We start from the raw sequence: 27,983 nt of genomic DNA, 5'->3' as shown, positions 1-27,983 counted from the left end.
AGGAGAAAAAAGATGTTTCTGTTTGAAAGTGTGCACACATTTGTAACTAAAATAATACTAGACTGAGAAACAAGTAGCACTTGTGTTACTTTCTTCTAGCTGTACCTGAAATAGTATGCAAAGAAATCTTCATAGTAATTAAATGCTTTAAGTGTAGTATGGAAAAAGAGCAAAGTAGAATAATAAAGGTATTGTAAACTGTGTAGTAATGGAATAGTTATACTCCTTATTTTTACAGGTCTTATTTCATTCTGTCGAGGATTGACTACATGAAGCAATTGTTTTTTCATTAGATTACAGGCAAAGTCAAAACCAGTAATATTGTTTCAGAATTCGAATGCCAGGTATGACACACGTTAATTTCCGAAACGTTGCAGAAGGTCCCTCCTGCGGTTCATCTGGCATTTTGTTTACACTCAGACCACTTACAAACTTGTCTTTAAAACTTCTGAACTTTAGCAAAAGAAAGGGAAAAGGGGGGGGGAACCTGTGACTGACTTTCTGACAATGGCGGGGAGTGTGTTAAACCAGTGTAAAATTCAATTAAACTGTCTAGCCAGGTTTTTGAAGCTGAAATGCAGACCCCTTTCAGTTAAGCTTCTTATTTTCCTGTGACCGACACCGGTGGATACTGTGTTATGCCAAAACCAACAGGCTGTAAAGCACCTTGTTTCATGCTCCCAGCTGATCAATATTTTTATTTTCCAGGCTTGCCCAGAAATATGGAGGCAGTATCACCTAACAGTAAGTAGAAACACCTTTTTTATTTTCTTCTACACCCAGCCTATTTACTCTTCTGTGAACTGCTGACCATAAAATATAGACAAGAATCTTGTGAAGGAAGATAATAAATATCTGAAGAGTTTTTGAAATGAAGAATGGACGAATGTACTCTTGGGGGCTCCCCCCCCCCAGCACTCTTTGAAAACAGTTTATGTAACGGAAAACCTTCTGCGGTGCCCTCAGGTCACTTGGCTGCCCATAACTTCATCAACAGTTCATAAGCAGAGTATAATATACTTAGATGTCTCACAGAAGTACAAAGCAGCGCCATTACTCTTACCTTTCCAAAAACCGTTATTTTTGTCTTCCCCTTTTCCAAGGAAATGACTTTGACTTTGACTCAGCATTTCAGAGAATGGGACATGATGGTTAGAAATGGACAGTTAAGGATGTCTCTTAATGAGGAAATTGGTTGGACCTTGATTAGGAGGCTTTCCTTTTAATAACTGCTCAGCAAATAAACTTCAGTCTCCCTACCCCACTTTGTTTGCAAAACACAGGGAACCGTCAGGAAAGCTGAACTTTCACAGTATCTAGTTCAGGGCAGGGTTTAATGTTCTACAAATTTTATGCAAGATTTATATTTGGCTTTCCCATATAATTCTGAAATATTAGGGTTTGATTTGCTCATGGGAACTTTGGATGGCTTCTAAGAAATAACTTAAGCTTAACCAGCAAACAGCTGTCACCTTTAAATAGTTAAATATTTTCATTTAGGTAAGGACATACAGGCACAAGGTACATTCAAATATAATTCTTATTTGGCATATTAGAATATTATGATTTCCTCTGTTTTTTCTTTAGAAACATACTAAAGTTTTGTGATGTCTCTACTTATGATTTCGAACACATGTTTTTAAAACACCCCCTTTCCTTTTGGCTATCAGAAGAAACATGAAAAGTCTTTATGATATGTATTGTATTTTAGGGAATTGTGTCATAGTATATCATTCAAGTGAATATTTAATGTGGAGAAATAACTTGGATAAATGTTTCAAAGTATATTGTATTTTGCTTCATTTTGGGCTATCCGTTTCTAGAAAAAAAAATTCTTACAAAGGGCTTTGAAAATTGTTTTGTAGCTGCTTATTACAAGAATAGTTTCACAGTGTTATTTTATATGATGAACCTGCTTACTTTTTTCTGCTATCTAGTAATCGCTAAAGATTATCCAGGATTGCAGTGTACATGGACAGTGTTTTCTGCATAAATGGACAGTGTTTTCTTCAGCACTTTCTATGTTGATACCCTTATTGGTGGCTGTATTTGTCTCTTGATATGCTAGCAAGTCTTCCTAAATAGCAGTAACGGGATTTCATCATCAGAATCTTGGTTTTTAAAAAAAATCTTTTTAAACCAACATTTCGTATTTTTATAACTACCACCTCACGATATCATATGATGCTAGGATAAAGCAGGATACTTATTGGTATAACTTAAAGGTAGGCCAAACCCAAGAAATGAAAATACTGAATGTCATTTTTTATTAGCCATTACAAAAAAAGTGAAAGAATAAATAAACTTACATTAGTATTGTATTTGCATTAATGATAAAACAGCTTATTCCATACTTGTCTCCAAGTTCAGTCTCACCTAGTTGTAATGTCTCTTAATGAACCAGAAGGCAAAGTATATATCAAATTTGCGTAACCAGAACATTTTTATATCACACAAACATATACCACGTAGATAATCTTTTAATCCCACTTATTATGCGTGTTTGTCAAAGGGTCATATAAAATGTGTGGTTAATTTCTCATGCATAAGCAAAACGTCCCTAATTAATCATCATGAATGCTTGTTCAGATCAACATAACACAATATTTGTCACTTCTGACTATTTTTGGTGATTTTATTCCTGATTTCTCTCTTTACCAAGAGATGGGGTGCCATCTATTGACTCATTGTATTTATTACACTCAAATCTTTGCTTCAGTACAGATAATGATGCGTAAATAACGTAGTTTGTTATTTTGGGGTTGGGTCTAAGATTTTGATTAAATTTGGTATCTCTTGAACTTTTAGCTCTCTGAAGAAAACTGTTGTCATTATATCAGCTGTAACATTTCTGAATCCAATTATGCTCCCATAATAGTAAATGCTGTAAAGTATTTGGAAGGACTAGAGGAAATGTGTTTAAGAAATGTGTTAATTTGTGCCTTGCAGATATTAGTCTTGCTTGTCTTGATATGATTTAATTCTTTGTCGTAATAGTGTTTTAGGGTTCAGCCAATACAGGTGTCAAAGAAATTAACAAATTAATGGGGGGAAAAACACAGCATCCTAAAGCTGTTTAAAAATTCTGGATAATAATTAATGTTTCACCTCGTGTACAAAACAACTAACTCCAGAATTTTCCCTTAGTAAGTAGATTGTAAAAGTACCAAATCAAAACATCGTGTGTTCCCTAATGTAGGGTGCGCTCTGACATCTACTACATGAAAGATTTCAGAAATTCAGAGTAATTTAAATTCAGAGAGGGGTTTTGTTTTTTTCTAGCAGTGTATTAACATTCAGAGGTGCTGTTCCGATCAAGAAATCAATTTTGCTGGTCAGTGTGCAGCTACCCATTAGGTCATGTTGTTTGACTCTAAAGTCATAATTCATCTGTTTATTCTTATTTGTAATAAATGTGATTACTGTTTGTAATGTAATAAACGTGATTACTATCAGTACACATATATGTCGTTTTCCAGCATTTGTTTGCATTTTGTTTGTAACTTGTGCACTATTAAAACCTTATATTAACATAATTTACATTTTGAGTTGCAAGACTGTCTTCAATACATTTTTCATTGCGCAGATGAGGCCCAGCTCAGTTTCTCCTGAACGAGTAGCCCCTTGACTGCCTTGGTGCTTTTGCTCCTGAATATGTTGACTTTCAGGAAAGAGTACAAGCACTCTTGCTTTTGGCTGATTTATAGGAGGGTGCAAGGTTTGGATCCTCGTAGTTTAAGCATTGGAGGTAGGGATTCTTTTCCCTGTGTCTGTTTTGTCCATTATTAGGGAAGTGTTGGCACTAGGTGCAGCTCAGAAGGATACCCTTGGCTGAGATCCAGAGAGATCCCTGTGAATGCAAAGGGGTCTGGATTCTAGATTTTTTCTCTTTCCAGCAGTAGTTTCTAACATCTCATGGGGTCCTGATGTATAGGAGCCCTAAACCACAGGGGGTTTCAGAAAGCATGGGGGGGCTGCCAGAAAGGGGAAAATGGAAAATCTTATACAGATGTGGTACTTTAAATTTCAGCCATAACATGTTTCAGATACAGGGCTTCCATGTATCTACACTTGAAGTTTTTTTTTTTAAAAAGCCTTAGTTTAGGTCATGATCAGCATTTTTATGATTATTTAATTATAGGATCTTATTCAAATATCTTTCATGTCATCGCCATTAATCTTTCCTGCAATTATTTCTCCCTTTAAAGGGGGATGGGACGGTTTTTTTACACGTCACAGTATTCATGTATCTGCTAAATGTACAGTTTGATATCTTTCTTGTCTTTATGGCTGTTAACGTGCTGACTTCTTTAATTTCTTGGGTAAGGATGTGTTGCAATGAATGACCTGGGTCCTTAATACCCAATGTTAAACATCCCACCCTAGGTATAGCGTAGTTTCTTTATCTGAAAGAAAAATCTGTGTTTTCTTTTAGTAAAGTATCACTTCCTAGAGCAGTTTCTTATTCTTCTGGGTTTCTCTTGACCATACAGCTTTGGGTGCAGTTTTTCACAGATGGCATTTGTAATCAAAACAAACAATATCTGGCTGTCTGTAGTTGTAGCACTAAAATTAATGCATAATGTAAAGTCAGTGATCTCCAATATGGTCTCTCAGCTCTAAAATGTGTGTGTGTGTGTGTGTGTGTGTGCATGCATTTCTCCATAAATATGAAAACCCACATAACATACCGGATAAAAAATATGTATGGTACCTAAATGTGTACAGTGTCTTCATTCATTGGAATGGGCCACCATCAAATGATGCTAAATTGAGACTTCATGTCTGTGGGGTGCAAAATGGCAGACATCCGATGAAACATGAGTAACAACTATAATGTTTGAGTGGAAAATTGCATTTGTTTTCTACCTATCCTGGAGGGGAGGGGGCGAGATTTCAGTGTCCTTTAAAATGACTTACAGCATAAATACCCTTTTACTATTCCATATCCAGAAAATGCCCTGGCTTAAAGTGTACGCCATGTTATAATGATTCTATAAATTATTATTCGGATATTCTGGATTTCAAAACATATTCAAAACTTTGCAGCTAAAGAAGTCCGTTATTTTTGTAGGTCTTTTTTTAACCTGCTTTTTTGGTAGATGTAATGTTGTTTTTCCTTTGGGAGATGGTAATTTCTCCTCTTTCCCTTGCTCTGTGCAGGCAGTAGGCCTCCCTTCCCCCATCTGCTGCCATCTCTGCCGTCACTCTGCTCATTCATATTAAAACCCCTCTCACCAAGATGGCCACCAACAGAGTTTTACAACCATCAGAATTTTTTTTTTAGCTACCAGACACCATCACTTAACACGCTTTTTGACAGTTTGTTAATCTTACTTTTAATCTACTTACATTAAAAAAGGTGGACCTGGAATTTGCTGTTACGGTATGCATATGTAACAGAAATGAAGGCCTGTTAAAAAGAAACGAAGGCACAAAACATCTTTTGTGCTTAAATTTTGCGGTTGTATTTCTTTGTGCGCCATTATGAAAATTCCGCCCAACCTACCACTTTTTCCTCCGGAAATAGAAATGCAAGCAGCCCTGCTTTTATGTCTTCAGGAAGTCATGGCTGGAAAGAAAAGAGACTCTTAAAACACATAAAACTCCATGCGCAATATAGGAAAAAATAGCCCTACATTTCAAAGGATGAAACTTAATAGTTCTCCACAAGGTTGCTGCAGAGGAAGATGATTTGGCTTTTTGGCTGGATTATTCAAAGAGATTGGTTCCTCATAACTGCACCAAAGCCTGCCCTTGCCCGAACTAAGACATTTGAACATATAAGCCTTGTAATTGCTGTTATAATTTGCCGCTGTTTATGAAAGGATGGCCCGGGCTGGCCTTTGTCTAAGGAATTTTGAAAATAGCAGTGTTGTTCTGTCTAGCTTTGCTCATATTTCCTATATACAACATTCTGCTGGCTTTTTGTCCTGTCCTGTACTCGGGAAAAAGTCCCACTGAGTCGTTGGGACGATTTAAGGACTTCCAAGTTATGTGTATGGTATTGCAGCCTTTGTGTGCCAGCTCTCAGAACTTTTCCGTTGGATAGTTTATGTTGGGTGTAACCTAGGTTTAATTTAAAGAACATATATCATTTTTGTGTGTGTGTAATGGGAAATAACGTGGTTATACTAAGGCAATTATTCTACTCGAATTCTGACCAATTAATATTCATTTTGAAGTGGGTTTAATCTTTACTTTGGTGTCTGAATTTAAGGAGAAAATGTAACTTTTAGGGTAACTAGAATTGTTTAAATTAAAAGATAGTTTATGCAACTAGAAATAAAAAAAACTAATTCCAAAATAATCCCTTGTTCTAAATCATCATCTGTGTGTGTGTGAGAGAGAGAGAGAGAGAAGAGAGAGACTGTAAACGGTTTGAATTGTCAAAAAAAAAAAAAAAAACCCTAACCGTCACATTTTGCATCCTGGAAGGCACTGACTTGAGTTTTGCAAACGTCTTTGTAACTAATATTAGGACTTTATAGATGTTTTAATTTCTTAATTGTTTATCGAGTATGGAATTAATTCATCCTTATTTTCTTTCTGATTGCCTGTTTTATAAGATCAGTTCAGGACATCTTCACTGCTATTGAAGTCAACGCTAAATCCATCAGTCTTATCCACGCTTGCTGGAGAATGACTCCTTATAAATACATTTGAAACTTGCCTCTGAGTAAGAGTGTGTAAAATGAAGCCAAATAGGCTGTTCATGTTTCTAGCCCACCAATCTATATACAGGATATTAGCTTTTAATTAAAAGGAATTGGGCGGGGGGTAGTTAAGGGTACTTAACTCGTGTTGCAATTGGTAAGACTGAGGTACCTTTAATATATAAGATTGTGCCCTTACTAGTTTAATGAGTCTCTGAAAATAGATCTTTGACAGTGGATTAACATATATAATTTGAATTTGGTAAAATTAAGTGGTAAGTGATAGTTTATCCCAGTTTTGTTTTATACCTCTACGGTATCTAGAAAGCACAATAACATCTTCAAAGAGGGAAAGAAAGTTGGTATTTTTAAGTATATGCCAGCTCATGGTACCACAAAACAGTATAACGTGGCAAAAACATAAGTAGGCACTGCTGCTAGCTGCTTATTCACATAATACAGAGCAATTTATTCAGGGTTTTGGAATGGACTGGTAAAATAATGGGCTGTTGAAAAGTAGGATTCTCCTCAACAGCCTGATAATGGTTGGATATGTTGGCCATTTCTGTTTATGTTATAATTCCTGAGACTAACAGTGCAATCTTGAGGAGAGTTACTCTTGTCTAAGTCCATTCATTTCAATGGGTTTAGACTGGAGTAACTCTCTTTAGGATTACACCATTAGTGTATCGGGCTGAATTTGTAGATACATCTGATAGGCTCAAACATATGAAGTTCATGTTACAATACCTTTTTAAAAATAAAGCTCTTGGTCTTTTATGTTCTTTGCTTCAGCAGGCTTGCAGCTTCAGTTTAATTATAACAATAATGTTTTTAAAAGTCATTTACACTGGTCTATTTAGAATATTGATAGAGTGCACATTTGAATCTTCATCCCATTGAAAACAGTGTAATGCTCATGCACAACGTGGACATTCCAGTGTGTATTCCATTTTGCATTTGGAGGTGTACCCAATTTACATTTACGGTTCCTAATCCAACAAGTGAGATGTGTGGGGATTAATATTATAGGATATTGTTATTTGCTATTCATTTAAAAGGATTACAAAGAAAAAATATAACATTGCATCCAAGTTCTAAACTAATTTATTAGCATTGGCTCTTAAGAGTATACAGTTAAAACTGGAGGAGGTAGAGTTTGTTAGCCAGTCACAGATTCCAGAAATAAATGTTTGCTGCATAATAGTTGACATAAAATACTGAATATCCAACATTTTTGCTACTAGTTTTTCTGAAACTTCTGGATGTGCTTCAGTTACCTAAATAATACATTACTTATGCATTATTCATATGGCTATTCTGTACTTACTTAGAATTACCAAAGAAATAATTTGTTACAGATATGCTAGTTAACAGCTGAGCGTTCCAAAAAATGGTCTTAACACCATTTTCAAAAGATATTGGTCAAGCAGATTGTTCCCCACAACATTCTTCCAAGCCAGTATTCTTTTTGAAAATCTGACATTGTTAACTTAGTGGGTTTTATAGTCCTGTAACGCCAAATAATAGTCAGTTCTCTGAAATATCTATTACAGGCAATGCCTAACAGTTCAGTCCTAGCAGAGTTACACCCTTCTAAGTCCACTGAGGTCAATAGGCTTAGAAAAGTATAACTCTCCTTAGCAGTGGTGAATCTGTGGGACTTCTTTAGAGACGGTGATATTTGAGGATTTCCAGATTAGATTTGTTTGAAAGAATATCCCTTTGTTTAGTATCTGAAAGTCATTTTCTTTGCAAATATACTGTAAGCATTGCCCACTAACATCCCTGTCCACACTGAATTATTCAAGAGGGCCTTTCTGTACAAATAATAGGTTATAGAAGCTAAAATGACTAAGCTGAGGCTATTGTATTTTGGTCACATTATGAGAAGACAAGAGTCACTGGTAAAGACACTCATGCTAGAAAAAGATGAGGGCAGCAGGAAAAGAGGAAGACCCAACAAGAGATGGATTGACTCAATAAAGGAAGCCACGGCCCTCAGTTTGCAAGATCTGAGCAAGGCTGTTAAAGATACGATGTTGTGGAGGACGTTGACTCATAGGGTCGCCATGAGTCGGAAGCAACTTGACGGCACTTAACACTCACGGACACAATAGGGTTGCACTGTACAAATTACAAACTTGGACAAATGATAAGAGACTTGGTCTGTACTGCTGTGTATAGTGTACTGTGAGTTGGATCCTATTATGTAATTTTTTGCACTGCTTAACGTGTCATGTTAATCCTTATGCTATGCTTCGGTTCTTTCCGGTTGGTTCCAGACTTCTACAGTCCGAATGCATTGTTTATTGAACATCCCATTTTGTTCATTGTGCTGACTCACAATTGTGTAATCCTTGAGTCCCTGTGAGAAAGGTGGACTATAAAGAATTTAAATAAAATAAATAAATCTGATGACATTGAAGCATTCAGATTTAAACTGAGGCAGTCTAATGACATTTAATGGGTCAAAATCACCTTAAATCTAGTTACTCCAATTTGTGACTGGGTAGTCACAACATCCCATGACTGGGTAGTCACAACATCCCATTTTGTTGATTGTGCTGACTCATTATTGTGTAATCCTCCTTGAGTCCCTGTGAGAAAGGTGGACTATAAAGAACGTAAATAAAATAAATCTGAAGCATTCATTGAAGCATTCAGATTTAAACTGAGGCAGTCTCATGACATTTAATGGGTGAAAATCACCTTAAATCCAGTTACTTCAATATAAGTTGTGACTGGGTAGTGAGGCATGCTAATATTGCAGATTAACTCTTTGGGATTCTCAGTGTATTAATTTCAATTTAGCCATCTGCTAAATATTTTCTTCCCAAATTTTCACAAGTGCGCTTGGATCTGAAGCATTTAAATTCCACTTACTGCTTCAGATTTTCTTTTATAGTCACTCCCATGATAAGAATGTCAAACGGACTTAGTCCCAGGCCTAATTTACAAGTTAAGACTTAGATATGCCAAGGATCACAGGTGCAGATTGGTGTAGAAAGTTCCACAAACAATTCTAATGCCACAGTTTCTATTTTGTACTGACTGCTGCTGCAATTTCGGGAAATAGTACTTATAATGTTGGCCATTGCCCCTGAGTGAAATAGGTGCATCTTTTGTCAGGATATTTTCCATTGCGTTTTACTATAGTAAAGGTAAAATGCATCTTTCCCATTCTTTTCTTGTCTGTGTCTGTAAATATTTGCTCGGTGTGGGTTAATTTATGTACAGATTGTTCCTTAATCCAATTTGCCGTCTTGTTTGTACTTGATGTGTTAATATTGTATACCTGATGTGTTAAATATTGTATATAAGTATTCTTACATAGAAAGGATAGACTTAAAATCACATACCCAATTACATACCCAAGCCTTTCTAATATTGTTTTGAGATGCACACACATTTCAAATTCTAGCCTTTTAAAAATATTTATCTATTTAGATTTGAAGGAACGAAATTCCACATTCCTTTCTACAAGTGTCACCACAAGCAGGTAACAAAAACCTATCAAAACCAATTTAAAAGACAGAATCAACGATATCCACATTCAGGTCTGTTCAACAGCCAATTGTTAGTAATTCAGCAGTCTAAAAATATGTCCCTGTGTTTGTAGATAGTAACTTAATGCCGAGAGGACAGGAGCGTGATCGTCTTATGAACCTCACTGGGAAAGGGTATTCTGGATTGTGCAGGAAATCCATCAGAGTGTTTTTTGTTTTTTTTCTAGCAAAAAATCTCAAAAATATGACTGCAGAATAATGGAATCTTGGCACCCAACATTCCTAAATACTTTCCCCGTTGTAACTGCCTCCAGCACGCATATAAATGTTGGTTTTAGCTGTTCTGCTAGGGCACCGGAGGATGCAGTGCATCCTAAACTTTTAAGCCTTGTTTCCCAAGCAAGTACTCATGTTGTCGGATGTACATTTGACATCCCAGTTTGCGGTATTTTTCATTTCAGCCTCATGCATTGTGGCATGAGGTTTAGTAAGCAGGGTCACATTAATTAAATGGGTTGTGAACAAATGTTTGTGTGTGTGGTGATGTATATAAATAGCATGCGTATAGGTCCAGTGCATGGCAGCGGGGTGATTTATAAGGTGAAATTGAAACTGGAAGGAACACGTCCCAAAAGTGGAGAAAATAATAGTTCAGCTACCCGTCCTGGAATTTGAATTTGTGGGTGCAGATCATTATAACAGAACACATATTTGTGATATCGAAGACAAATATTAATAATGTAAGTTATGCTGCATCCATTACTCTTTCATGTGTTTTAAGTTATCTTTAGTTTAATCTCAGGTTGTGATGACAGAGTTGGTGTGCTCTGGATGTGCCATCTTGGAATCCTTCCTCAGCCACAAATCCCACTGGGATAACCTACAGTGCAGTCTTAAGCAGAGTTACACCCTTCTAAGCCCACAGTGTAACGGTGCTCAGGATTGTAGTAGCTACTAGCTCTTGGCCTGACGTGCATCAGAGAAAAATTGAGGATAACCTCTATGTATATCCTTTTGGGAGGTAGGGTGATAAAATAATAGTCCAAATAAACAGTGGTAGTAGGGGCCTCTCTTTTTTTTTTTTTTTTTTTTTTTTGCAGTAGCGTTACTAATTTTATCGCAGACGATTCAGACCTTTCTTCTGGGTAACGCCTCTGTTAAATGGATATCACCCTTTTCTAGTGGGGATTTCTCATTTTCCAAACCATCCCAATTTGCCTAAAACAGCCCTACTTTACATAGCTAAGTCATAGGGAAAACCATAGGGAGCCAGCGTTGCGTAGTGGTTAAGAGCGGTGGTTTGGAGCGGTGGAGTCTGATCTGGAGAACCGGGTTTGATTCTCCACTCCTCCACATGAGTGGCGGAGGCTAATCTGGTGAACTGGATTTGTTTCCCCACTCCTACACATGAAGCCAGCTGGGTGACCTGGGGCAAGTTACAGCTCTGCTAGAGCTCTCTCAGCCCCACCTACCTTTCAAGGTGTCTGTTGTGGGGAGGGAAAGGGAAGGTGATTGTAAGCTAGTCTGAGTCTCCCTTAAGTGGTTGAGAAAATTCGCATATAAAAACCAACTCTTATTATTATTATTCTTGCCTTATAATAGCTGTGGTTTTAGCTTTTTTAAAGAAACAGATGGTATGGGGGTTTGGGGCATTGCACATGTGTACGTTACCTCAAAGTAAAGCCATGGGAATAGCCACCACAGAGGATTTGTCTTCCAGAGCTGTATATAAACAGCGGAGATCTTGACATTTTTAATTTCATGCTGATACCAAAACTATGGTTGCTCACCCTGTAATATTTCACAGCTGCTCAAATAAAAAAAACAACAACCTGGAAATATTCTATTGAACACAGATTTTGCCCAAATGTTCTTCCCCAAAGCCTCGATGCTAAATGCAAATTGTGCTTTTGCTATTAGCCAGTTGTCTCTGTTTCTCCAGGCCCGTAGAAGGAGGGAAACAAGATGGAGATGAGGAGGAAGTGTACAAGTGTACACCTGAGGGCAACCGCAAGCCTTTTCAATATGTAAATTGCTGGCCTCCCCATCCTCCCCCAACTGGTTATGGGGTTTACTGGCTGGCCAGGACTGTCCAGCATCTGAAATTATGCCATATTGTATTTTAAAATATGTGGCCAAGAGCCACATGACGCAGAGTGGTTAGCTGCAGTACTGCAGTCCAAGCTCTGCTCACGGCCTGAGTTCGATCTTGACGGAAGTTGGTTTCAGGTAACCAGCTCAAGGTTGACTCAGCCTTCCATCCTTCCAAGGTCGGTAAAATGAGTACCCAGCTTGCTGGGGGTAAAGGGAAGACGACTGGGGGAGGCAGTGGCAAACCACCCTGTAAAACAAAAGTCTGCCTAGTAAACGTCAGGATGTGACGTCACCCCATGGGTCAGGAATGACCCAGTGCTTGCACAGGGGACCTTTACGAATTTTAAGGTATGTTTTCATATAGATGTTTTAATTGATGTTTTATATTGCATTGTGAGCCGCCCTGACCCGGCTTGCCGGGAATGAGGGAAGAATATAATAAATAAATAAATAAATAAATAAATAAATAAATAAATATACAACAGAGAATGAAAGAGTAAGAGAGAGACTGGGTGTTCTTTTGCTATTTTGGTATGTTATTTTGATAGGCTATGGCATGTGGGAAGGGCTGTGGCTCAGTTTGTTGACCATCTGCTTGGCATGCAGAAGGTCCCAGGTTCAATCCCCTGCATCTCCAGTTCAAGGGACTAGGCAGGCAGGTGATGTGAAAGACCTCTGTGCCTGAGACCCTGGAGAGCCGCTGCCCGTCTGAGTAGACAATACTGACTTTGATGGACCAAGGGTCTGATTCAGTGTAAGGCAGCTTCATGTGTTCAAGTGCTTTTGAGCTTTGGAGGCGTCTGCTTCCAGAAGAATGGGAAATACATGCTGGATCGACCTGGAACAGCACTGCAGACATAAAAGTGACTGAAGATAGAGCAATGAAATGGGACTTTACCGAAAGCCCTTCTCCCGTATTAATTGATTTATGGAAGACTGTGTGCTTGTTATATTTAAGAGATATTTTCATTGTGCTGGGTTTCTGGCATGCTGATGTGGTAGACCTTTCATTCGATTGTTGCCATTTACTTTTGATTCGTTAGACACACCTCTTAGACCTTAGCATAGGACTATAAGTGAGTTTCTATTATTCTGCTTTGTCTGATATTACTATTATTGCTATCGTTGCTAAATTATGGATAAAAACCTTTCATAGTATAGGATTGTTTCCTGGACATTATTTGGTCATAGTGCTGCTTTGTTTTTCCCACCTGGAGGTTGGCAACCCTATGTGGGAACATTATGATGGTTATGGGGCAGATTTAATTAGCCATGCCTTCTTGGTCAGTAGGCAGGCAGCCACCTGTCAGTTCAGTGATAACCATGGGTCATTTATGAAAGGGAGTTTTACCTGAGGTTCATTGCTCGCTGCACCCACACTTTCCTGTTGGGAGTCTATGAACCAGCAATCTCCAAACTCAAATCAAGTCCCTGCCCCATTAAATGCTGCTTGGTAATTGACTGTAGTGAGAGAAAAGTTCCTCCCCCCAAAACCCAATTGCTTCATAAAAAAGCATTTAAAGAGCGTTCTATTCCTTGGCTCCATCATCAACCAAAAGGGAGACTGCAGCCAAGAAATCAGAAGGAGATTGAGACTGGGAAGGGCAGCCATGAAGGAGCTAGGAAAGATTCTTAAGTGTAAGGATGTGTCACTGGCCACCAAGATCAAGTTAATTTGTGCCATTGTATTCCCTATTACTATGTATGGGTGTGAAAGCTGGACAATGAAGAAAGCCGATAGGAAGAAAGTAGATTCTTTTGAAATGTGGTGTTGGAGGAGAGTGTTACGGATACCATGGACTGGCCAAAAAACGAATCATTGGTTATAGATCAAATCAAGCCTGGCTCTAGAAGCTAAAATAACTAAACTGAAGCTATCGTATTTTGGTCACATTATGCGAACACCAGAGTCACTGGAAAAGACAATCATGCTAGGAAAAGTGGAAGGCAGCAGGAAAAGAGAAGGACCCAACAAGAGATGGATTGACTCTATAAAGGAAGTCACAGCCCTCAATTTGCAAGACCTGAGCAAGGCTGTGAACGATAGGATGTTTTGAAGGACATTGATTCATAGGATCACTATGAGTCGGAAGCAACTTTATGGCACTTAACACACACACATATATGACTGTCACAGCCAGACCTGTTTTTTGCAATGCCCTTCTTTCTGACCCATAATAGCAAGGTACCTAAAGACTAATAGGATGGATGCCATATGAGAGGAGTATATCTGATACAGATTCAGATAGTTTATTTGCGGCCCTTAGCCAGATAAAACAAGATACATGGACTAAAATTGGAGGAGTATATCTGTACAGGTAATGAAGCATCCCGCATTTCATTGGCACTGTTGCTCTTTGCCTTTGTACTGTTTTTTTTTTTTAAAAATAATATCCTTTTTTAGTAAAAAGCTTCTTAACCTTCTTGCTTTGGGAGGAAATGTTTAATTGACTGGATAACAATTATTTCCTTTTGTTTTTGTGTGTATGTATAGGCATGCACGTACTTCAATTTGTGTGATGTTCTCTAGAAATGTAAATGAATGAAGTGATGGTTTGAACTGTGGTAGAGTGGTGATGTTAATGACACCAAATTTAATTACAGCAGAGTGCAAGGGAGTAGGCTTATTCTGTGGTGGCGTAGGAAATGGAGTGCATTCCCTACAGGGTCAATGTGAAGTTATAATCAGTCTGAAATAACTAACACATACGTCTCTCGATTTCTTACTTAAAGTTGTTCATCACCCTTATCACATGTTTCAGCCATCCCAACTATAAGTATGAATGGTGGTGAGGGGTACCTCCACTGAAGGTAATTTGCATTCAGTGATCTTGGGTTGGCATCCTGTTGTCGTAGTGATCTGCAGTGGAATTAATGGTAGTTTTGAATTAACATTAAATATAAGCATTGCTTACAGACTATTGTGTGATTTAGGATGTGTGCTTCAGATATATCACCATTCATTTGTACCTAAAATCACAGTGGCTAAATAATGGGTTGGATCTAGCCAGCTTTTTCGCTCCATCTCCCTTAATTCATCTCCTTATTGTAACATGGTTACAACCATTGCACATGGTTTTTGCTCATGGTATCCCACAATGCCCAGTATAGCCTTTGTTGGTGGTCAAAGGAATCCCTTCCTCCCTTTTCGCTAGCGAAAAAGTTGGTTGGATCTAACCTAGTGGCTTTAAGGATGGCTCTAAAGCTTATGTAGCTTCAGTTTGCTTAAAAGCTCCTCGGTTTTTACATATAGTATGCAGAGCAAGTTCAGTCTGTTTCCTAGACCTGTCCTATCTAACAACTATAGTAGAAATAGCTACAAAATTATTTTTGAAACATATGCAGCAGAAAGCTTTCTGTATTATACAAACAGTCATGTGAAGCAATATTTGTGAGACGGGGACGACATCTGAGGAATTTTTCCACGCTTAGCACATAAATTAGGAAGTTTTCTCCCCTAGTTTGTAAATAGTTTGTAAATAGACAAGGTTCTTCCCTGGATCACTTTTTATAGGTGCAAAAGTGCACGGAACTATTAATCAGAAAATGCCCCACTTCTTGAAAAAACCCTTCAGTGGTTAGAAGTACACATGCCTACCAAGTTGATCCAGTGGTATACAGTGAACTTTGAAGTCTTTTGGGGGGCCTTCCTTTTGATTACCAATAAGCCTGCAAGGGATGATCTGAAATAGGGGGTATAGTTTCACACAGTCTCTCTCTATTCGAGATCATTTTAAGTGCACTGATTTTCATAATTCTATGCCATGGTGAACCATCGAAATGGTTAATGAATGGCTTGCTCCCATCACAAATTGTGTGTGCCCCTCTGACTCACTGGGCCTCGCATCTGACTTTCAGCTGTCTACCCAGCCATGCCTCTGACGCCCACCCATGTACTTAACCTGCAAATATCAATATCATCTACAAAATCATAGAATCATGGAGTTGGAAGGGACCACCAGGGTCATCTAGTCCAACCCCCTGCACACTGCAGGAAATTCACAACTACCTCCCCCCCACACACCCAGTGCCCCCTACTCCATTCCCAGAAGATGGCCAAGATGCCCTCCCTCTCATGAACTGCCTAAGGTCATAGAATCAGCATTGCTGACAGATGGCCATCTAGCCTCTGCTTAAAAACCTCCAGGGAAGGAGAGTTTACCACCTCCCAAGGAAGCCAGTTCCACTGAGGAACCACTCTAACTGTTAGAAAATTCTTCCTAATGTATAGACCAGGAATGGGGAACCTCTGGCCCGCGGGCTGTAAACTGCCCGCGGGGTCATTTTATCTGGCCCTTTGCCTGCCTGCCGTGTGCCCCTTTCCAGCCCTCCCCCCTGCTCAATCCCCCCAACCCGCGTGCTGGCCGCACTGCCGCCGGAGGGCCCCTTTTCAGCCCTCCCCCCTGCTTAATCCCCTGGCCTGCGCACTGGACACGCCGCCGGAGGGCCCCTTTCCAATCCTCCCCTGCCTCGATCCCCCACCCTGCGTGCTGGACGCGGCCCCGGTGGAGGGCCCCTTTCCAGCCCTCCCCCATACTTGTCCAGCTTACCAGTTAAGATCTTCATCTCAAACCCTGCTCCCTATGTCCCTGCTGGTGGATTGACGCAGGTCGCTACTAGAGACAGGACTTTCTTGGTAGCGTCTGTTTCTGGAATTCCCCTCCTTGAGGCTCACCTGGCTCCTACAGTGTTGGCATTTTTAATTCATTCTTTCTTGATTCTGACATTTAAGAAGAAGAAGAGTTGGTTTTTGTATGCCGACTTTCTCTACCACTTAAGGAAGAATCAAACCGGCTTACAATCACCTTCCCTTCACCTCCCCACAACAGACGCCCTCTGAGGTAGATGGGGCTGAGAGAGCTAAGAGGGCTGCGACTGGCCCAAGGAATCAAACCTGGTTCTCCAGATTAAAGTCTACCCCCGAACCCATCGCTGTTAACCACTACGGCTAAAACATCCCTCCCCCACCTTTTTATTTGTCTGTTTTTATATTTTATGGCCTGTATCATGCTTGTTTGAGGTTCCTGTGATTTGTTCTCAAGTTTGTCTTATGCTGTTTTCAAGGTGCTTTCAATGGCTGGTGGTTTTATGACTGCTAAAAATTTAGATTATTTTATTGAGGCTAGTTTTACTGTGCTGTTTTATTGTATGCGGAGATATTTTTTTAATTGTTAGCTGTCCCGAGCAGATCTCTGGAGAGGCAAAATGCAAATTTTATAACTTTCCTCCCTTTCTAGTATAATTGTTGGTTTAAACTCTTTGAAACTTCTGATGCCTCTGACCAAGCAGTTTTATTTAGTGGAGTTTGGGGAAGTCTTCATCCATGCCTAAAGCATCTCTTATTCCCAGGTGTGTTATTTTGAGAGCAAGAATGTGGTTGAATAAAGCAATTTCTAGGAGGAAATATGGGCCTAAGCAAGCTCCATCAGTGTGCATGTGTCAAGGTATATAAATAAGATTAAGAACCAGAAGAGTGTGGTCAGAAAAAGAGATGGGTTTTTTTCTGGATTCCGCAAGAAAGCTGGTAAATCATGAGCCATTTTCAAATCCTTACTGCTAAAGACATCCCTCCACTGTCCATGTTTCAAAGCACAAGATTCCAAATCGCTCCTTTTTTCCCTTTAGAGTAGTCAATGGCTATACATACAGACTCCCTCCTCTGTACAGGGATGGGTTATATTGCTGCTTATGTTGAATGGATGTACATCACTGAAGAAAATATGTTATGCTAAATCGTTTGGAGAGTTCCTAGCCGGTGATCTGCTAAGAGTGTGTGTTTGACATCATTTGAGACTTCTATAGTGTGACATTAAAAATTTCACAAGTGCTCAGTGGCACAGTAGGAGAGGAGATATTGCATTTACACTTAATAACTCTATTGTCGCTCTGTGTGTGCGTGTGTAACACCATAAAATAGGCTTGGTAACTGCTAGTTTCTTTTATCACTCATTGATATATCAAGAGGTGAGTAAATGCTCACTTAGATTACACCATAATTTTCTAAAGGTATACTCTTTAAGATTCTGAGACCCTGAGTAGGGCCTGTTGTTCTTTTAACTTATGTCTATAGAGAGTTTTTGGTTGACTTTATATAATAAAATAATAAAAGATTCTGAAGTGTAAGGATGTGTCACTGGCCACCCGGATTAATTCCTGCCATCTTATTCCCCATTACTATGTATGGGTGTGAAAGCTGGACATTGAAGAAAGCTGATAGGAAGAAAGTAGATTCCTTTGAAATGTAGTGTTGGAGGACGGTGTTACGGATACTGTGGACTGCCAAAAAAAACAAATCAGTGGGTTCTAGATCAAATCAGACCTGAACTGTGACCCTAGAAGCGAAAATGACTAAACTGAGGCTATCGTATTTTGGTCACATTATGAGAAGACAAGAGTTACTGGAAAAGACAGTCATGCTAGGAAAGGTTGAGGGCAGCAGGAAAAGAGGAAGACCCAACAAGAGATGGATTGACTCAATAAAGGAAGCCAGAGCCCTCCATTTGCAAGGCTGTCAAAGATAGGACTTTTTGGAGGACATTGATACATAGGGTCGCCATGAGTCGGAAGCAACTTGGCGGCACTTAACATACATAAATAATGTAATGAGGATAGAGCTAAGAATCCAAAACACAAGATTCTCTGAGTGTTGGTATGCAACACATCTGTAATAACATGTTAGTGTGATCTATCATGGTACTGCAGTTGTTCCTTATTCAAATTTAAAAACAAAAATAAACCTTGTTGGGTTACAATAAAACTCTCTAACCTGCAGTCTGTTCTCAGGATTTAGAACCTCTAGATGCCACAAGAGCGGATCAGTCCCAACTACCGTTTCCATCTTCTAATAGCAAATTATTTGTGATCATATTTTTCTAGTCTTAATATTCTTCCATGAATTTTAAGTCTTTTAAAAAACCAGATGATATTACTGGCCGTTTCTGTCTCCAGGATTAAAAAGAAAACTGTTTTATATTTTTATATTGTATGGCAATTAATTTGATTCCGGTCTAATTCTTGTGTTACATGAAACAGTTTACTCCTTTGGAGATTAATATAGCCGTTTTCTCACTCTACTGCCTGTCTGCATCTGCTCAACATGCATGCCATGTCACACTGAGAGCATTCATGTGCTATGCCTCTTATTGAACCCTTCAGCAACTGGCTTCTCTTAGGTCCCCCCACCATTGAAGCTGGGCTCACCAGGAGTAGTGGCTCCCTTGATCTTCTCTGGACATGACGTGCATGCAGCAAATCCCAGCAGCTGGTCACTATGACAGCATAGTGGAGGAGGGTTCTACCGGCCTCAGTAGAGCTGCTGTGCATGTCGAGAGCCAGCGTGGTGGTGTGGTTTGGAGCGTTGGAGTCTGATCTGGAGAACTGGGTTTGATTCTCCACTCCTCCACACTAAGCCAGCTGGGTGACCTTGGGCTAGTCACACTCTCTCAGCCCCACCTATCTCACAGGGTGTCTGTTGTGGGGAGGGGAAGGGAAGGTGATGGTAAGCCGGTTTGATTCTCCTTTAAGTTGCAGAAAAAGTTGGCATATAAAAACCAACTCCTCTTCTTCTTCCTCATCTTCTTCTAGTTCTCTGCCCAGACACTGAATGGCAATATGATATAGCAAGGACACCTGGCTTCCTGTCATCCTTAAAAAATAGATATATGTTGGCACCCCTCTCACAGATTTAAATGTAAAAAAATTACGCAGATCTTTTACTCTAGTTAGATGTGCAGTACTACCATCCGCCATAATTGAAGGTAAATACAATAAGATTCCGTTTGAGGCGAGGATTTGTCCATGTGATCTCAGAGAAGTTGAGACTAGGGAGCACATTTTCTTTTAATGTCCTATATATAATCAGCTTCGACTCGCTATTCTGTCCCCATTATTAGTTAATTTACCCGGCCGTTCCAATAAATATAGACTTGAAAAATTATTGACAGACGAAAACCCATTAATTACAAGACAGGTTGCTAAATACTGTGTTGCAGGGATTGAAGCTCAAAGTAGGATAAAAACTAAAGAGTAGGTAATGACAAGCTTGGTCTACAGTAGCCTACTTGCGGATGATTCTAATGACTGTTTTGGGTGTAAGAAAGAGTTCATAGTTAAACTACCATGCTGCAATCTGTTTTATCTGATAAGTTTTTATATGATATTATGTTGTGTGTTGGTTATTACATACAATATGTATTTATTGATCTTTGACCGCAAATAAATTTATCCAGTTCAACTGCTCTAGCCATGATGTAGTAGTGCATGCAGCAAGCCTCAGCAGCTGGGAACTACGACAGCACTGCGGAGGAGGGTTCTACTAGCCTCAATAGAGCTGCTGTGCGTGTAGTTCTCTGCCCAGAAAGAGAACTGACTTGTACCCCAAGAGAAAGTAAGCCAGGTCTCAAATACATCAGGTTAAAGAAGTCATACTCCGCTGATTGAAGGAGTGTTTTCCAGTCAGGACAGTAACCGATGTTACAGAAAATGAAATCTGCATTTTGGTTTTGTGGTGGGCTCAGTTTTCATTTGGTTGTGAAATGTCATTTCTTTTAATACATATTTAATAATGTTCCAAATAGCTAGTATCGATTAATAGTTGCTGCTCATTTGCCTTGGCAAGGTTTCCCATTCTGCATACTTTTAAAAACTGTATGCAATTTTTTATTGGCCTGGGATATTTCTTTCAATTGTCACTTGTCCAGTTGCTTAAACACCTACGGTGTCTTGCAGTTCTTTATTATGGCTTAACTGAATTTTGCTGGTGCCTCATAAGAGGGAACATTTGATCGGGGTTCATTTTTCTTAACCTTGGTTAAGCATTTCATCTAAATACCGTCATTGCAGTTGTGCTGGGGCTGCTAACCAGCATCTAAAACCAGAGCTTGAAGTTGGCTAACCATGGTTTGCTAAACCTGCAGTGCAATCCTAAGAAGTTTTACACCCTTCTTATTTATTTTCTAAACCAAAAGATACAGTAAATATGTACAGATAAAGAAATACAAAAAAAGGATTTCCACAGCTATGAGACAAAATAAACAACCTCATCTTTAGGATACGCAAGTGACAGAGGACATAAAGAGAGATTCATTGGATCAAATAGCAAATCAACTGTAGAAAAAGAAGAGTTGTTTTTTATATGCTGACTTTCTCTACCACTGAAGGCAGAATCAAAGCAGCTTACAATCACCTTCCCTTCCCCACCCCACAACAGACACCCTGGAAGATAGGTGGGGCTGAGAGAGTGTGACTCGCCCAAGGTCACCCAGCTGGCTTCATGTACAGGAGTGGGGAAACAAATCCAGTTCAGCAGATTAGAGTCCACCCCTCATGTGGAGGAGCGGGGAATCAAACCCGGTTCTCCAGATCAGAGTCCACTGCTCCAGATCGCCGCTCTAAACCGCTACACCACACTGGCTCTCTGTAGATGTTTCTATTTTGTTAAGTATGAAATTCCATTTCTTGAATATCTCCTTTAGATCATGGGCTTTTTGCAGTGTGTTAAGATGAAGCAGTATAAAGACTTCTTTGTGTTTATTTATCCAGTCATGTTTGTGGGCAGCAGCCTAGATTTCCAAAGTCAGCAAACTTTAGGAGGGGTATCAGATAAAGGACAATATGTTAGTGCCCTTTGGGGACTGCAACAGTTCAGTGGAGGTTTGCAGGTTAATGCTAACTAAATGCTAGTGGCAATATTTTTGTCCCCATAATCTCTTAGCCCTTACACACTTCCACCAAGTGTGTAAAAAGTTGGCTTTCTCTTCCTCACAGAAACCAACAACTGCTGGAATTATTTTTTATAAATTCTATCTCCTCTCAGAGAATTTAAACACAATTGATAGATAATTTTACATATATTTTCTATGATAGGAACACTAACCCAAAATGTAGAGCCCTGGGTTAACAGAAAAGACCAAACACTACCGTTAACATCATAACAGAGATTTCCTTCATTTCAAAACAAAACTTGTAATACAGCTGTTTCTTGGTGGAACAGGCTTCCTTGGGAGGTGGTAGGCTCTCCTTTGGAGGTTTTTAAGCAGGGGCAAGATGGCCATCTGTCAGCAATGCTGATTCTGTGAACGTAGGCAGATTATTAGAGGGATAGCAGGAAGGGTTGTGCTAGTGTTTGGCTCCGGTTGCCCTTTCTTACATGCCTAGGGTAATGCTGATCGCCACTTGGGGGTCAGGAAGCAACTTTGGCCAGGCATCCTGGTGGATTTATTTATTTTATTTGCCATATTCTGGGCCTGGAATAGGGGTCACCATGGATGTGGGGGATGTAGTTGTGAATTTTCTGCATTGTGCAGGGGTTTGGACTAGATGACCCTGGTGGTCCCTTCCAACTCTATGATTCTATGAATAGGAGTATGGTTAACCTCTAATAATTCAGCGTACAAATTTGACAAGGTCCCTTTCTCAAACTTTACTAAACAGGTTTTAGATGTACACATTGCAGACATCAACTTTCCCCTACGCAGTTTTAGAAGAATTAAAATTTTCATCTGCAAGTAGTAAAAAAGTAGAATAGCACCTTTGCTCCTATGTAATACCTCTTCATACGGGAGAAGCTTTTAATCTTTAACTTGGTCACTATAATGGCTCAACATAGCATTCTGAGAGTGCTTCCCAAGAGCATTAGACCACAATCCTAGGAGCTAGGTCTATCACTGCTGAAGATAACGGAGCTCTCTGGAGTTCTGTTATACTTTATATTATACTTTACAGCATATTTATTCCATGTTCTGATCATGTTTGGTAATAAAATTTCAGTCTTTCATATTACTTTGAAAATACCCAATCACTAAACTGAATTCCTACACAAGACTGTTGTGTGCTTTGAAGAGGTTCTAAACCACTCTGATAACCAGAGTTGCCTAGCAGCTGAATGATAATAAAAACCAAACTTGGAATCATTAGCCCACCATGAGTCCATTTTTTTTAGCTGTACTCTGGTCAGTTCTGAGCTGTTTTTGTTCCCAAATGTATTCTAACAATAGTTTTTGACATTTTTAAAAAAAATCTGTCAGGAATATCAGTTGGGATATTTTGTAGGGGAAAGATCAGTTTAGATAGTGCTGTCATTTTCACAAATCACAAAATCACACAAGGTTGGAAGAGACCACAAGGGCCATTCAGTCCAACCCCCTGCCATGCAGGATCCCACAATCAAAGCACTCCTGACAGATGGCCATCCAACCTCTGCTTAAAGACCTCCAAAGACGGGGACTCCACCATCCTCCGAGGCAGCGCATTCCACAACACTAATTCTGTTCTATAAAGGTACTTTAAAAGAGGTCCACAGCTTAATTTTACTAGTTAACTCTGTGATAAAGGGTTACAGTTAAGGGTAACAAAGACAATTTAAATTTGGTGAAATATAAATACCAAAATACTTTATCAGTATATTTTATGTTACACAGCCAGCAATTTTGTCGATGTCTTCTTTATGTAGATTAAAAAACATTAAACAACATCAATTCAGATTTTTTGTAGATATAGCTTATAACCAGAGACTAAGCTATAGTCATCTAAAGTTGCCTTTAAAGCCTTAATAGAGTTTTCAGCATTCAATAGAAGTAAAGCCAGTTCATCTGTTGATAAGCTTAAATTAAAGTGGTAATTTGTCAAGGTAATTCCCCTAATTAAATGAGATTGGTGTATTGATACTGCCTGAGGTTCAGTTGCAAGAATAAAGAGTAAAGTTGAGAGCGGTCAGCCCTCTTTTACTCTACTTGAAATCTGAAGTGGCTGAGAGTCAGCATAGTATAGTGGTTAAGAGCAGTGGTTTGAAGCTGTGGACTCTGATCTGGAGAACCGGGTTTGATTCCTCACTCTTCCACATGAGCGGAGAAGGCTAATTTGGTGAACTGGATTTGTTTCCCTGCTCCTACACACAGAGCCAGCAGGGAGATCGTGGGTAAGTTACACTTTATTAGAGCTCTCTCGGCCTCACCTACCTCACAGGGTGCCTGTTGTGGGGAGGGGAAGGGAAGGTGATTGTAAGCTGGTTTGAGTCTCCCTTAAGTGGTAGAGAAAGTCTGCATATAAAAACCAACTCTTCTTCTGGGCAGGGATTAAAAATATATTATATTAGCCCTCTGCATATAATGGTCCCCAAACCCAAAAGCTGCTAAACAGGATATCAGAAATAACAGTTCAACACAGTCAAACGCTTTCTCTGCATCTAAAAAAAAAAAAAGCAGAGCAGTTTGTGCTCTTGACACGATCAATCAAGTTACAAAGCTTCCTAATGTTCAGTGATAAAGAACAACTGGGAATGAAACCACTTTGATCTGTGCTGATGTATTTGGCGATAACTTTTTTTTAAGCGTGTAGGAAGAATAGTAGTCAATATTTAGGCCTTTTCGCGAAGATCAAGTATAGAAGAGTTAACACCCTTCTTAAGCCCATGGACGTCGGTCAACACCGTGACTTTCCTTGGGATTGCACTGCTGGTGCTGTACATCTGCACACAGCTGACATATTTTTGCCTTGGTTCTAACATATGTCCCGTCATGGTTCAGAATCAGGTACTGTTTTTTAACTCTTACTCTAGGGACCTCATAAGTTATGTGCAAGTATAAGCCTTCCAAGGAAGATGGTCGTGCACTGATAGTCTTAAGTGATCAACATTTCAGAATTTATTTGTACATTTTTTTTGAGCAAGCCATAAATGAGAATTGTACGAGCATAGTTTTACAATTTGGCAGGATTTGTCCTTTGCAGATTTCCCCCCCAAAGACCTCCAATCCTTGGCCAGATCTCAAGACAACATAATAAATATTTTCTCTCTGATACCAATATTCTGATGATGATGGCATGGTGGGAGATTACATTTTATTTGTGTAAACGGTGTGTCATTGATTTAGCTCTCATAATATTGAAATGAAATACTAGTTTTGTGTCACTTTAAGTAGGTGCTAAATTAAGACCAAATGCTTTCACATTACTTCAGGTCCTAGGATTTTATGTCAGCGTTGTGATATGTTCATACTGACTGCTTCCTAAGCAAAGATTGATAGGTTCTGATCTCATAATGATTTTATACGCACTGGTTTTGACTGTGTTGAGCTAAGTTGTCAATAAACTTCACTATGTATCGTCCATCTTGTGCCACATCAGTTGGCAGATAGAGAATTTCAGATCTGAAAAACACTTCCTACCATAAAAAGCTGTACTTTCCTCAGGGAAACATCTAGCATAGAACCTCCCCTGATATGGTAGTTTGTATGTGCAGGGAAGTTTTTTTGGGAGAAGTATTAAACATCCTGTTCTTCCACCTGCAGTCTGAAATGATGGAGCAAAGGATAAATCACATGGGTCTGCTATGTATTAGGTTGGCTCTAAGGCAGGGGTATCAAACATAAGGTCCGCGGGCCAAATCCGGCCCCCTGAGAGCTTTTATCCGGCCCGTGAGCCAGCCGAAACAGCCACCCCCTCCAGTCCCAATCTGGGCTGACGAGGCATGGCCCCGCTTGACCAAGTGACATTTATGTCATATCTGGCCCTCGTAACAAATGAGTTCGACACCCCTGTTCTAAGGTATATAGTATATGCTAATCCTTACTAGTAGGATATAGTACAGTGAGGGGAAAAAGTATTTGATCCCCTGCTGAATTTGCCCGTTTGCCCTCTGACGAAGAAATGACCAGTCCATAATTTTAATGGTTGGTCTGTTGTAGCTGTGAGAGACAGAATAACAACAGGAAAACCTCCAGAAACCCAGAAGACAAAAGTCAGAGATTGATGTGCATTATAATGAGTGAAATAAGTATTTGATCCCTTTGCAAAAGATGACTTAGTACTTGTTGACAAAACCCTTGTTGGCAATTACAGAGGTCAGACGTTTCTTGTAGGTGGCCACCAGGTTTGCACACATCTCAGGAGGTATTTTGTCCCACTCCTCTTTGCAGATCCTCTCCAAGTCAGTAAGATTTCAAGGCTGATGTGTAGCTACTCGAACCTTCAGCTTCCTCCACAGTTTTTCGATGGGATTAAGGTCTGGAGACTGGCTAGGCCACTCCAGGACCTTAATGTGCTTCTTCTTGAGCCACTCCTTTGTTGCCTTGGCTGAGTCATTGGGTCATTGTCATGCTGGAATACCCATCCTCGACCCATTTTCAATGCCCTGGCTGAGGGAAGGAGGTGCTCACCCAAGATTTGACGATACATGGTCCCATCCATCATCCCTTCGAAGCGGTGAAGGTGTCCTGTCCCCTTAGCAGAAGGTACCCAAAGCATAATATGTCCCCCTCCATGTTGGACGGTGGGGATGATGTTCTTGGGGTCATAGGCAGCATTCCTCCTCCTCCAAACACGGCGAGTTGAGTTGATGCCAAAGAGCTCGATTTTGGTCTCATCTGACCACAACACTTTCACCAAGTTCTCCTCTGGGTCATTCAGATGTGCATTGGCAAACTGCAGACAGGCCTGTACATTTGCTGTCTTGAACAAGGGGACCTTGCGGGTTCTGCAAGATCTCAGTCCTTCACGGCATAGTGTGTTACCAACTGTTTTCATGGTGACTATGGTCCCAGCTGCCCTGAGATCATTGACAAGTCCCCCCCCCCCGTGTAGTTCTGGGCTGCTTCATCACCGTTCTCATGATCATTGCAACTCCACGAGATGAGATGTTGCATGGAGCCCCAGACCGAGGGAGGTTGACAGTTATTTTGTGTTTCTTCCATTTGCGAATTATTGCACCAACTGTTGTCACCTTCTCACCAAGCTGCTTGGCAATAGTCTTGTAGCCCAGTCCAGCCTTGTGCAGGTCTACAGTCTTGTCCCTGACATCCTTGGACAGCTCTTTGGTCTTGGTCATGGTGGCTAGTTTGGAATCTGATGGATTGATTGCTTCTGTCGACAGGTGTCTTTTGTACAGGTACTGTAACAAGCTGGGATTACAGGTAAGACCTCTCCCTTACAGCAGGTGCTTCTAATCTCAGCTCGTTACATACAGTGAAGATACCAGGTAGCCTGACTTCTGGCTGGTTGATAGAGGATCGAATCTGGCTGGTTGATACGGGATCAAATACTTATTTCACTCATTATAATGCACATCAATCTCTGACTTTTGTCTTCTGAGTTTCTGGGGGTTTTCCTGTTGTTATTCTGTCTCTCACAGCTACAATAGACCTACCATTAAAATTATGGACTGGTCATTTCTTCGTCAGAGGGCAAACGGGCAAATTCAGCAGGGGATCAAATACTTTTTCCCCTCACTGTATATGCTATAGTATATAGTATATGCCAGTGATGGCGAACCTTTTAGAGACCGAGTGCCCAAACTGCAACCCCAAACCCACTTATTTATCGCCGAGTGCCAATGCGGAAATTTAACCTGAATACTACCCCCAGAGGGGGCTCAGAAGGAGAGGCTAGGGTTGCCAAGTTCCTCTTCGCCACGAGTGGGAGGTTTTTGGGGTGGCGCCTGAGGAGGGTGGGGTTTGGGGAAGGACTTCAGTGCCATAGAGTCCAATTGCCAAAGTGGCAATTTTTTCCAGGGGAACTGATCTCTATTGGTTGGAGATCACTTGTAATAGCAGGAGATCTCCAGCTAGTACCTGGAGATTGGCAACTAGTTCCTTAGTGTTTTCTCTCAACATATCAAGACAAATGGAAAAGTGTTTGGAGGATGGCTTGTGGGCACTTCAAAGGTGGAATAGGACTGCACGCCCCTCTGCCCGCGCAGACCCAGAGGGTGCCGGAGAAGCCGCTGGAGGGAAAG

General features: G+C 40.0%; 1 protein-coding gene across 1 annotated transcript in view; it reads left to right on the top strand.

The window, feature by feature from the left end:
• ZCCHC7 (zinc finger CCHC-type containing 7) overlaps positions 1-27,983 on the top strand; it is a 161,525-nt gene that overhangs the window by 101,574 nt on the left and 31,968 nt on the right. The window contains exon 5 of the mRNA XM_056848601.1: positions 709-744. Coding sequence (XP_056704579.1) covers positions 709-744 — 36 coding nt within the window. The remainder of the gene's footprint in view (positions 1-708; positions 745-27,983) is intronic.

The sequence above is a fragment of the Euleptes europaea genome, chromosome 4 (assembly GCF_029931775.1).
Source record: "Euleptes europaea isolate rEulEur1 chromosome 4, rEulEur1.hap1, whole genome shotgun sequence".
Taxonomy (NCBI): domain Eukaryota; kingdom Metazoa; phylum Chordata; class Lepidosauria; order Squamata; family Sphaerodactylidae; genus Euleptes; species Euleptes europaea.
The sequence above is the reverse complement of the archived record's forward strand: the minus strand, read 5'-3'. Positions and strand labels throughout refer to the sequence as shown.